Here is a 12,974-nt window from a genome sequence, read left to right as displayed (position 1 = left end):
AAAATATATAACTTTTTCGATTATTATACAGAGGACATGGAGGACGTTAGACTCACAGTCCAGGACCATTTGGGTGAAATGATGGAAAGTTCTGTCTAATTGGATCCAAACCAACTTCTCCAGGACTGATCAGAACCTCATCCTTTGAACCAACTTATTTGTTTTCATGCAGCCATGCTTTCTGTGATTTTTTTTATTTTTAATATATAAGAATTATAAAACAAGATGTTCATCTGACACATAAAAACAGTTTTGTGTAACATTCAATATAAAAACAAAAACTTGTTACCTGATGTGTTCAGGTAGGATTTTTGCTTTAAAAGCATCATAACCAGAACTTTAGCGATGATGTACAACAGGATGGAGCAAAACAGAGTTAAGTGCAAAAAAAACTTCCACCCGTCAACACAGATCCGAGCGTCAGGCTGACAGTTCCTGGCAGCACTTTGGGTTTGTTTTCCATGCTACATGGAATCCTGGAATGACTGGAGCATCAGAAATGACTTTTGTCCAGTTTGTTTAAAGTTTATTCTTCTGGTCCCTCCTTTGCAAACTTATCCGAACCTGAACTTGGGCCAGTATTTGACCTGTCTGCGTCTCTGGACTGGTCCTGTTGGGGCATTCGAGATCACGGCTGGGATTCTGGGGGGCGACGGTGGTGGCGCTTTCCTCCTCTCTTCGCTCCGCTCTGTGATGGTGAAGCCTTTCTGGGTAAAGTCATGCAGGCTGGCCCTGGGTAGGAAGTGGGTGGAGACGTGCTGGGATTTGACCCGTGGACTGGAGCCCATTTTAGCTTTCCCCCGCTTATTGAGGGCAACATACCACTCCCGACCGGTCCTTTGGTTCCTGTAGATTACAGAAGCGTAGGTGTTGTAGCTGTTCTCCTGGAAACGTTCCCTGAACTTGCAGTCGTCTGAGAACCATTCCTGTGAAAGAGAGAAAATAAAAAAGCATTAGCAGGTTTAAGTTCAAACAAGTCGCCTTTTAATATAAATGTTTGTTTGCAGAACACTTTGACTCCTTCTCGGAGACTGAATTTATTTAATTATTGTCATTTTCACTCAATTTAAAACTCTTCTTAAAATAGAAAATGTTAAATACAACACAAAGTATTTATTTATTTTCTGTTCATTGTAAATATCTGGCAATGTTTGCCAGGTGCTGCCAGTTCTGCTATTATTTAACTTTAGCTAAATGTAAACATAAAAAAAAAAAAATCTTATACTTGTTGCTGAGAGCAGAAAAGACAATAACCAGTGAACATTCCCTCCAAATCTGTAAACTGCATGTTTTTTTCTTTTGATATAATTCTGCAAAACCCTGTTTATGTTTTGGATCTACAATAATTAATACATCATGTTGCTAGTATAGTTTAAAGTTTACTAGATCAAAAATCTGTTCTTTTTTTTTCATTTAATCACATTTTTGGGGCCTAGAGCACTTCTGACTTTAAGATATTTGCCCATGTGGCAGAAAGTTTGAGCAACAAACGGCCAAAACTCCTGCTTTTTATACAAACCAATGTGTACAATTAGCAGGAAATGGTTGCTAAAATCCTTCTTCTATATTAAAGTGCTTGAGTTCATTTCTCTTTTCCTGTTATGGATAAATTAGTGTGTAATCTGGTTTGCATCTTAGATTAGATCACATGTATTTATTGCATTCATATTAAAAATCCCAGCTTTGTATATAAAACATTCTCCAAGCATATCTGTACTTGCCCCACAAATGACTGACTTTAGTAAGTGGAAATGTTTCACAAATTGTACCAAAACCTTGAAGAGAAACTTGTTCTGTTCTCAGAAAACAGAGAACAACACAGAAAAGAAACAAACCCATTAGGTGTTCCCTGCTGTACCCAAGAATATCCCTGATGGGAAACTTTCAGAATGTACAGATGCTTTCCTTCTCGCGGGGGTTTGACTTTTCTTGTTGAACCTCATGGCATTTTGAAGAAAAATAAGCAGTTCTGCTTTGCTGAAGAGCGCAGCATAGCAGAAAATGATGCCATTCCAGCGCTTGGTAAACATGCCAGTCACAGGAGAGCCTACAATCCTTTGAGTTTTTCTAAGTGACCAATGCTTCCTTTGGCTTGTTGTTTTTAAAGATGATTAGAAAATTGCTTGGCGCTCCAGAGTCGTCGCTGCAGCTGGAATGAGGTGGTTTAACAGAACCGAGCAGCATACCAGCTCTGGTACCAGTCAGGTATTTCGACATTTGGAAACAAAGCCGCCGGAGTGTGCACCAATGAGCTCTCACACGCAGGCACATACGCAGAGGAGAAACGCCACGTCTGCTGGCCTTCACCGGTTCATTAGCTGCAGGCGGATTCCAGGATTCCAGGATTGGTTGAATCCTAAAGCAGGGTCACACTCCTCAAGACCTTTTCCCACGAGCCACAAGTTTTACCTTGTGTTTATATTTACATCTGCAGAACAGAGATGATTTAAAGTTACCCTGACAGTCTAATGCATCATCTTTAGGGCTGAAAGTGGCTGATTTTCAGGCACAGCTAGGAGAAAAATAACAAAACCTCTTTCTAGGGTATCAATGTCTGAATCTAAATAGAATGAAAACAATCACGTCTCTTTTGCTCAAACAAGCTCTTGCTAATGAATTTATTTCATCAAACATTGCAAAGGAAATCAGCTTGGGTTTATGATGATGTGTGATGTCACCCCCTCTGCCCCATTCACTTATCTTTTCAGTCTCTGCCATCTGGCAGTAGACTGGGAGTTGATGGGAGCATCTTTCAGAGAAAACGTGAACTGATCCTTTTCTTCCCAAGCCTAGTGAGAAATGTTGCTGTTATAAAGGTTAATTTCGTAAAAATATTAATTTATCTTTTTCTTATTATTTCTTCTTGTGAAGTCTTGTAATTTTAGTCCTAATATTGTTAATTTTGACTCACCTTATGTAATCTCATCAAATGCCTGGTTAGGTGTTTTCTCACTTTTTCTCATCTTGTCTAGTCTTAATGTTTTTTAAATCATCAATCTCCCTATTTCAGTTTAATCTCATCTCAACTCAAAATATCTGGTGTTGTCATTCATTATCTCATCGCTTGTCTCATCCATTTAATCGAATAATTTTTCAGGTGATCTTACAATGTTTCATCTAACGTTAGTTGCGTTTCCATTAAAAATGTGTGAAAAACTTCATTGATATTGTGCTAATGTTGAAAAAACACAATTTTGCAAGAGCTAAAACAGAAAAGCAATTAAAATCACACATGAATTAGTTTATTCACTCCATGAGTGATTAAAAGACATCCTCCCACCATTTCCTGTTCTCTTCTTTGTCATTTCCGCCAGTAGCAACATCCAGTTGTTGATCTCATGAGTCATTTGTTGTGAAAAAAAATATTTTCATCGCACCGTTGCAAAGCACAATAATCTCACTTCAGCCCCCAAAAATCACCAATTTAGTTTTTCCAAATTGCTGTTTTTCTATTTGTTTTCATAATTGAAAATTCTGAAATTTTAAGGTCAACCGAAACACAGCTAAAGTCTTGTTGTTTTTCATATAACCTATATGACTCAACAAATCTTGTCTAATTATGTTTTTCTTCACATCTGATCTTATCTGAACTTAGGCTCTCTGGTGTTGAGGTTCTTTGTCTCATGTTGCAGCTTAGATTTATCATTGGTGTTAAAGATACGAATGCAGAGGATGAAGAATGTAACTTGACTGTGAAGCCAGAGGTTTTCTGTAAACACCAGATTAGAGTTTTACTTCTGCAAATATTTATCGGAGAGCTCTCGGCTCCTCAGGCTAAAACAGAAAGAAATAAATCTCTGATCTAGTAAAGCAGTAACAGAAATTTCTTTTACCTCCAGCTGCATTTCCATTGACCGTAAAGTTATGCAAAGTGGAATCCTGAAATAATGGAAGAACATACTTTTATTTATTTTTTTAAATCACGTTTTTCTGTAAAAGGTTTTTGCACTAGGATGAAGTGGTTTTTCAGCCGTATCAAAATTGATGCATGTGTAAAACTGCAATTGAACCATTACATGAGTCACTTGATCAACAGCTGGATGTTACTACTGGTGGAAACCATGAAAAAGAAGACAGGAAATAGAAGGAAGATGATCGGTCTGCGTGTTTTTCAATGACTTATGGTGTGAACAAATTTATTCATGAGTGATTCTAATTACATTTTGTATTTAACAGAAACAGCATATTAAATTGTGGGAGGTTTTTTTCCATCATTATCAACAGAGTTCTGAACACATTTCTGATGGAAGCACAGCTTGTGATATTCAAATTGTCCCAAAAGTGGAAGTGAGTATTTACTTTGAGGAATAACGGCTCATCCCTTCCCACTGACATGATTTCCTGAAACAGTACGAGGAGCTGAAGCGGCAGAAGTCGCCTGTGCTGGGCATCAACTCTCTCAGCAGACTGTCCGGCTCTGAGCCCGCTGCCCTCCAGCTGATTGTTTACCCGCCATATTAATTTTCACTCCGTGGCTTGCTCCGCTGCATATTATCAGACGTCCCAGACTGGACTTAATCTGTTCTTCCCATTAACACTCGCTAACTGGGAGTCGCTTCTATCTGTTCGCCTGCCAAGGCTCCCACAAATGACTTGCTGGTGATTCTGACCACTGACCGGTCGGCCGGCCAAGCTGCTGCGGCAAGATTTCAGCTTGCTGTGCATTCGGGGGGATTTAAGAACCTCCAAAACAGCAGCTAAAGATTACAGCAGAGCGCCAGCGTTATGACATGCTTACGTCAGATTCTGTGGTTTTCTGCTGCAGATGCCAAGCAGCACAAACTCATAAAACAAACATAGATCCGTCAGGAAGGAATTCCATGGAGAACCGTTTCAGGAGCAAAGGATGCTCCGCTGTAGCCATGAAGGAAGAACAGGCAATGATTTCATGTTAGATAAAAGAACAGCAAGTATTCCTGCTGCACTACAAAAACACAAAGTCTCACCAAGTATCTTTGATCTAGTTATAGAGCAAATATCTTGGTACATTTGAAATAAGACGAAATAAACTTCCAAATCATTGTTCAGAGAAATATTGTGGAGTCATCATTGTAGGGTCAATATTTTCTTAATGTTGATGAAAAACAACTGGCGGTGAAGTTTTACCTTTTTGCTGCTCCTATTTGCATTATTTGCTGCATATCACATCCACAGAGCCACTGTAGGCTGTCTTACACACCGTTTCATGAGCAAAGGCTAAGCTAACCTTATGCTGGAAATTTTACACACATACCAACCAATATATGGGTAAATGTGAACTGAATGCTAGATGCTAAAAGATTTGCATTTTGAGTTGTAAGTGAAATAATATGCCTGTGTAACTCGTACTTTTCTTGCTGAAAAGTTATGTTTAAGTTAGTTCTGTCTTAATGCAAGTATAGTGAGACATTTGCACTGGAATCTAGACCAAATGTTTTTGTGATTTTGCAGTGCGGCTGGTCCTGGTCAGGAGTTGGTTGCTGATACGTTTCAGCTTTAAAAACAGAATCTTGAGATGCATTATGCAGAGCGCTGTGACTAGAAGATAAACATGATGAATGATTGAGAAGCAAAACAGACACTCTTCCACTTGAGGTGGTTTTCTGCGGCCTAGAGAGGATGATGAAGGTGAGGACATCGGAGAATCTTAACCAGAGGACTGGGAAGGTGAGCGGAATCGGGTTCTGATGCTCCAACAACGTTCCCATCAGAAGCTGTTTTGTGAAACATGCGAGGAGTTTGTGGCGTGTGTGAAGTCCTTACGGTGGCGTGAAGCCGTCCTCTTTTATTCATGGCCAGGAATCTGTTGCTGTAAACCCCTTTGATGCCGATGACGCCCTGAGAAATCGCAATCAGCTCCAGAACACCTGGAAAGACAAAGACCACATCTGGACGACTGAAGGACAATAAAATCAGTTTATTTCCAAAGCTCTCACCTCAGCTCTTTTATTCGATTCAGCTGCACGTTAAAAAGTCTGTTAGTCTTCACTTTGAAATCAGTTTGAAGCAACAGTAGAGCTTAAACATCAGTACTGGTCATTGCTTCAAATGGATAGTTTGGATTTTTGGGTTAAGCGTTCTCAGTATTTTACATACAGAAGCAACTGGAACAAACAAGTTGACTGTTGTGCAGAAAAATAAATTATGAACATTATGGAATAACTTCATTTTGAGAGAAAGACCTCAATTAAACTTCTCCCAGGTACGAAAGCAGTCAAATCATGACACCATCCTCTTCTATTCCCCATCAATCCTTATAGCTGGTGCTGTCCCATTAGTTTCAGCTTTCAAATATGGACAAAAAGTCTGGGCACCTTCTCAATTTAGAGGAAGATTGAGGAAGATGTCTGTGAGCCAAATGTTTGTCATGAGTAATGTCCCAAATTTTCATGCCTCTCAATATGAGCTCTGAGGTTGTGAGGTTTATATTTAAAGCTTCTATAAAACTGGAACAACTGAATATTTTGTGTGATTAAAGTTTCATGTTTGCATGTTTAGGTTTTCCTTTTTATTCATTTGGACTAATTTGGTCTGAAACAAAGGAGAATTTTGTGTTTTATTTGCAACTTAAAGCAATGCATATGATGAAAACATAAAAGTTGAGTTGTATTCTAGTGTCTAGTGGGTTGTTGAGGAAAAAATCAGATCATATCTTAAAAACAATAAGTTTGCTGTAACAAACCAGCAGCATTTGTCTGTAGAAACTGAACAGAATGCAACAAAAAATCTTTTTTTTCTTCTCTGCATTTTTTTAAATTCTGAGATTCATTCAAACTTACAAATTTAAAACATCCTGACTCGTGTTCATCTGCTGCCTGTCAGGCTGCATACACACACACACACACACACACACACACACACACACACACACACACACACACACACACACACACACACACGCACCCCCACACACACACACACACACACACACACACACACACACACACACACACACACACACCCACACACACACACACACACACAGATGGCTGCTGCATTTAAACCGATGTAACCTGACAACACTGAAGAGAGACCATGAAATGAAGGCACACGTGTGCTTCCACAGGGAGCGTCGCCTGTTTCATCAGACCTCAATAAAACCTGAAACACAAATCTACAGGTTTCTGACCAGGACACACACAGTGGTTTACAAAAGAATTCATGCTCATTAAATATTTTTTATGTTTTGACCCATTAAGCATCTGTGTTTATGTGATTTTATGTGCTTTTACATGACATCTAAACATGCCTTTGGATTCAGCTCCATGAGCAAAAACTTTGCAGAATTTTCTTTTGCTGAAATTACAGCTGCAGGTCTTTTGATTGACATTTCTGCTCTTTCTTCTTTGCAGAATAGTTCAACCTCTGTCCGATTGGATGGAAAGGCTGAAACGATTAGTCGGATTCGTCAAAAGAATCATGACGAGTTGATTGTTGGAATAAACCTCAACTAATTTCATAATCGATTAATTGCTAACTGGAGAACGCAAAAAAGGCCATTTGCTGAAATGAACAATATATTCAGAGCAGAATTTCAGCTAAAACAGCACAGAAAACATTTTGCATTTAGGATAAAAACACCTTTGTATGCAAATACGCTTTAACCAGAACCAAAAGGAATGCTGTGTTATTGTATTTTAGGCAATAACATGTTTATTTTCTTGTTTAAAAAAATAATTTAATTATACATTTATTTGCACCTTTTAGTCTGTCTAATATTGTATAAAATTGCTGAAGTGGTCAATCCAATTAATTGATTAGTAGTCAAAATGATCAATTACTAAAATTATCTTTAATTACACCCCTAATGGGGAGCATCAATATTCAAATCTCACCACAGATTCCCAATTAGATTTAGGACTGTACTTTGACTAGGTTACTCTATTGATCTGAAGCATCTAGTTGTGTCTCTGACTGCATGTTTAGGGTGGTTGTCCTGCTGGGTGAACAACAATATATTGTTCATGAATGTCAATATATTGTTGACAACAATATCTAAACAACAATATATTGTTGCTTAGATTTTAAAAATAAAATCTAAACTACTTGGTTTTGCATTTCTGATTAGACAAAAATGTCCTCACTTTTATCTTTGGGAATAAATGCTGAGTAATTTATTGCTGCAACCTGCAGACAATCCACCAAAAGGCCCAACATCATATCCATCGATTATTGATTTTGTGGCTTATTCCATCCATCATGCCGCGTTTCACTCTAAAGGGTTTTAAATCAGGAGGTTTAACTTCCTCTGCGTTAAAGTTTTATCAGACAGACCCTTTTGTTTAAGCAGCATTTATTTTTTGCTGCGCAGTGGAGTCGCGTTGTTGTGATGTCAGTCACGCTGATTTGCAGCCGCGCACATCCCGGCGCCTCAGAGCTGCACCTGTTACTTCCACAAATAGTCTACCTGCCAACATCCCGGACGGACACAAACGAGGCTCGTCAACCTGATGACTTGTGCTGAGATATTTCACACCGCTACTCCTGTGGAAACCATTACTGTTCCAACTTACAGGAATAACATTCATGAAAACATAACCAGGAAACTTGGGGGATAAAGAGGAGTCGCGTCCAGACGTTTAAGATTCAATAGTTAAGCTGCTTTGTGCATGCAGGGGAAGACTTACTCAGCTGGTTGGGCTCATGGCTGCCGTTCACTCTGCCGTCGGGATGAATCTGGAGGTGGAAGCCGATGCCAACCCTGCAGTAGAGCCTGCAGGTCCTGCGTCCCGAGCTGGTCCCCTCCTGAAGGAGCAAAGAGGCGCGCTGCGCTGCGGCCGCGGCGCAAATCCAATGAGCGAAGGTCAGAAAGCAGAGAGGAACGTTCATTCTTCCCAGCAGGAGACTCTCACCACGCCGCGTTTCGCATTTTAACCGATCCAGTGGAGAGGTCAAGAACCCAGGAGGTTTGCGCGCACAGGCGTGCGGCGCGGGTGGGTATTACCCCGGCCGCGGTGCTTCTGCTGGGGATATTTATAACGCCAGTGAGCTCACAGCTTCATGCATGCCTGAGCTCAAAAGGACGCTCTTTCAGCGGGATTTTGTCGCCGAGATGCCACTCCTGCTCAGCACCGACCCACAGCAGCGGGGCGTGAAGGAAGCTCCACCGACACGGAGGTCTTTCCCAGAGATCCTCCGCGCCAGGACGCAGCATTTTACGCACAGAGACTAAATATTTTGAACGGGAGTGGGTCGGTTTGTCCCCGGAGCTGCAGGACGAACGTCTCACCTCCTTTTACCTATAAAGAAAAGTTTAAATCTCTGACTCAGAGATGGGTTTAAACACTGAGGCTTTGTGATGTTTTACCGGCTGCTGAAGAGCTGAATGGACAGAATAAAAACCTAATGCTTCAGTTAAACAGCCATTCCTAATGAATGTGGTGATTTTTACAGAGTCTTCAATACTGTTTCACTTCCAGTTCAGGTTTTTTACCTCGTCACATTAGAAAAACTTTTTGTTCTATTCAGATTTTAAGTGACAGAGACATTAAGTATAATTGCCTTGGTTTCAAGTTTGATTAACATAACTGTGAGTTGAAGGAAATTGATATCTTCTAACTGGAGTTGGTGAAGTTGTGTCTCTTTGGTGGTGGAGCTCTGACTTGGGTTTGCCCAGGGCACCAAATGGGCTCAGACCGCCTCTGCTTGGGAGGCTGTCTTAAAACTAAACATCCTTTAAATTCCCCACCGACCTGCCTGCCGTGTACCTGGGACTTGGCGGTTCTGGCTTTTCACTAAAGTTCTCTAACAGACCTCTAATACCAGAAACAGAACAGCTGGATTCACACTCAGATTAATTTACTTACAGATGGACGATGTTTACCAGAGAGGTGAAAATTAAATAAGATTTGTACATGAACAGATATCTAGAAAAGAGTTTTCTTTTCTTCAATCATATAAAATTAAACTAATGTGCTAAAGTTTGATGTCACTTGATTAAAAAGTTGCAGAAGTAAATATCTAAATCAAAGTTCTTAAAAACTGGTTAAGATCTGCACATTTGCTCAACAACAAGTGATGAAGACTGACTAGTAGGTCTGAAAACATGATCACTGAGATAAAACTGAGGACAAAGACCTGAACGTTTCCCTTTTCATGGACTTGTGTTTGCTTTTCAACAGCGCAAATTATTTAAAACTTGAGAAATGTGCCACTTTCTTATAAAGTTATTAAAATTCTTTGCTCATTTACAGTTTCTAGAGCTGTTGTCCTCTGAGAACTGAATCATTCTGGTATAAAATGGTTCTGAAACCAAAAGGAAGACATGATGTAATGTCGACACATCACAGAGCTGCTATAAGAACTCGTTTAAATTGTTAAATTCTCCGTGCTCTTTATCAGTTGCCCATTTCAAACACACAATTTGGACAAAATTTCTTTAGTCAAGCATTTGGAAAAAACCCCAAAGATGGATATCACAGTTTGACAGACAGGAAACAGGATTTTAGCTCCAGCAAGATGCGAATGAATGTGTATAAATACAGATATATATACACAAATCACGTTTATACTTATATAATGTTGTAATTTCTTCTGAAATAAATCGACACAAAATTTTTTCCTCACAAAAATAAAACCAAAGTTTCGAAAGCGGCAAATAAATGGTTTGATAAGCTGCAGCTGAGAGATAATGATGGACTCCTTTGTGGCTCAGACAAATTGGATTGTCTGTCTTCTCTCTCTCTCTCTCTCACACACACGCACACACACTCACACGCACACGGTCAGAAAGAGATATGCCTTCATCTGGGTACTTTAGTCCAATCAGGCTCAGCTTGCAGAGCCACAGGCCAGGTGTGCAGATCTGAACATCTTTATTTTTTACTTTTTAAATTGTTCTCATAATCATTCTTATTATTATCAGTCCTGTTATCTGATAGATTGCAAAAAGTCATAATTTCATGACTTCAGATGCAGAAATATGCTTGATTATCTCTTGGGCTGTTTCTATGTTCTAGAGGAAATTAATCTAATTCATCTACTGTCACAACAAACATACTGAGACAAGTAAATGAACTATTATTCCAACAGTAGTGAGATTATTTGCTTAGAGGATTACCCAGGGTCACCTGCGCCTGTCAGTGATGCTCAACTCTATATTTTCTTGGTTGGATCTAAAATAGTAAAGATTTTAAATGCAGATCAAACATTTGAATATTGATAATGGAAAGAAAAAGTTGTCTTACTTTTATTGGGCTTCAGACACACTCTGCCAACATGCACAGCCAATAAATAAGAAGCATCTATCCACTGTAAAAATAATAATAAAAAAAACTTTTCATCTGAACCGAAAACATTAGTGCTTTAGGTTTGGACTGGAGGAGGGTTCATTCATGCATTTCTCTTGATTTTTCAGAAATCTGAACGTCAACTGGCAGGATATTTCTAAAATTATGTCCGAATTTGTACAGATTGATGCGGTTAAGACAATCCTTGCACAGGTTTCTGTCTTCAGTCGTGTGAATTGACTGGAAGTGGACAGCTCTTAAAAATTTGACTCCCAACTTCCTATCTGTATTTTTCACTCTGAGAAATGATTTCAACATTTTTATGATTTGGTCACCATATTTCCCCTATCAGGGAACCACTAGTGGATAAATGATACAGATCAAATGCATCTGGGCGTTACAGTGTTTTGTGTTTGCATTTTGATCTTTTTCTTCTGGTTTATTTATATTCTAATGGTCTCCTCATACTTAGTACATTTTTATTGTTTCCATTGCTGCCACATTATTTCCTCATGTTCAGTTTCTTGCTTTATTGTTGTGTTTTGTCCTGCTTCATGCTGTGCTCATGTTTTCATGTTTTCTTGTCATTCCGCTCCATCTGCCAGTTTTTCGCTGCTCATTGGCTTCATTCGGTCCACCTGTGTCTGGTCTGATTGTCTTCCTCTCTCACCTGTTTGCTGAGCTCCTTCAGCGTCTCTGCTTGTGCAGATTCTCTTTGGATTGTGCAGCGTTCTTTGTGCCTTCAGTGTCTGTGTCGCTGTCTGTGCTCCATGTTGGTTTTGTTCATTCATGAGCCTTATGTGTTCATCTTTTAACACTTTAAATATGTACAACCTGAGCAGCTGTCTGTGCCTTGCCTCTCTGTTTCATGATAAAAAATAATATAAGGTTATTAAGTCATCAGAACCTTCCTGTCTTGCCATGTGGGAAGGATTGGATTGGTTTGAAGATCATGTTTCCCTAATTTGATGCTCTTCAAATAAAGTATTGGGAGGAAAAACCATCACAATACATCTCACCTTGTCTTCTCAAATGAGTTGCTCTGCTTTATTTTGAAGAAAGAAGTAAAAGAAAATCAGTTTGCAGAAATGTTGTATTATGTTGATGTGACAGGACAATGTGGATTCTCTGTTCAGCTTCTTAAGCTTTTCATTAAGCTTTTCCTTCAAAAAGAAGGGAAATCAACTGAGTATGTCATTATCAATTTAAAAGTTGAAGGGTTAAAATAGATTATGAGGGGTTTGTTTTATGACCTCATCATTCAAAATGACAGCTAATGGAAAAAAATCCAGCACAGCCTCAAATGTGGAACATCTTCAAGCATCCGTCTGAGGATCAGTCCAAGTTATGCTTATTCATTTTCTATCTTGGCATGCATTCTCTGTAATCCCTCCCTCATTGTTTTAAGGGGCCCAGCAATGTCTGAATTTGATTAGCTCACGCGCCTGTGGATTACAGCCGGTACAGGGGCCTAATTGTCTCTGGCACACAGGGCTGGGCCGGGCCGGGCCTGCTTTACCTTTTATGTAAACAGCGGGGCAGTGTTTAGTCCCACTGTTCTATAACGGTCAGCCATTCCTCTGAGGCCATTCCAGCAACAGTGAGGTAATCCCCCCGAGTCACATAAACATGGATGGTCCTGACTGATTCTTCCGCTCGATTGATCCCAGCTTTCAGCAGATTCATAGAGTCGGTAATGAACAGACAGCAGGCTCTGCAGATAATAATCAATATGAGGACAGGCATGGCTCCCTGCAAGCTCTGACA

At 39.6% G+C, this 12,974-nt stretch overlaps 1 protein-coding gene across 1 annotated transcript; it reads right to left on the bottom strand.

Annotated features, from left to right (window-relative positions):
• Positions 1 to 276: 276 nt before the first annotated feature.
• fgf5 (fibroblast growth factor 5) lies at positions 277 to 9,325 on the bottom strand. Its single transcript, XM_055039714.1, has 3 exons — positions 8,607 to 9,325; positions 5,743 to 5,846; positions 277 to 926 (listed from the first exon to the last, which is right to left on the bottom strand). Exons 1-3 carry the CDS (start codon positions 8,806 to 8,808, stop codon positions 555 to 557), a joined length of 678 nt encoding a protein of 225 aa, XP_054895689.1. The 5' UTR covers positions 8,809 to 9,325; the 3' UTR covers positions 277 to 554.
• Between the last annotated feature and the right edge of the window lie 3,649 nt (positions 9,326 to 12,974).

Source organism: Poeciliopsis prolifica, unplaced genomic scaffold (assembly GCF_027474105.1).
Source record: "Poeciliopsis prolifica strain line A6 unplaced genomic scaffold, Auburn_PproV2 SCAFFOLD014, whole genome shotgun sequence".
NCBI lineage: Eukaryota > Metazoa > Chordata > Actinopteri > Cyprinodontiformes > Poeciliidae > Poeciliopsis > Poeciliopsis prolifica.
This window is presented reverse-complemented; position numbering and strand designations above follow the sequence as displayed.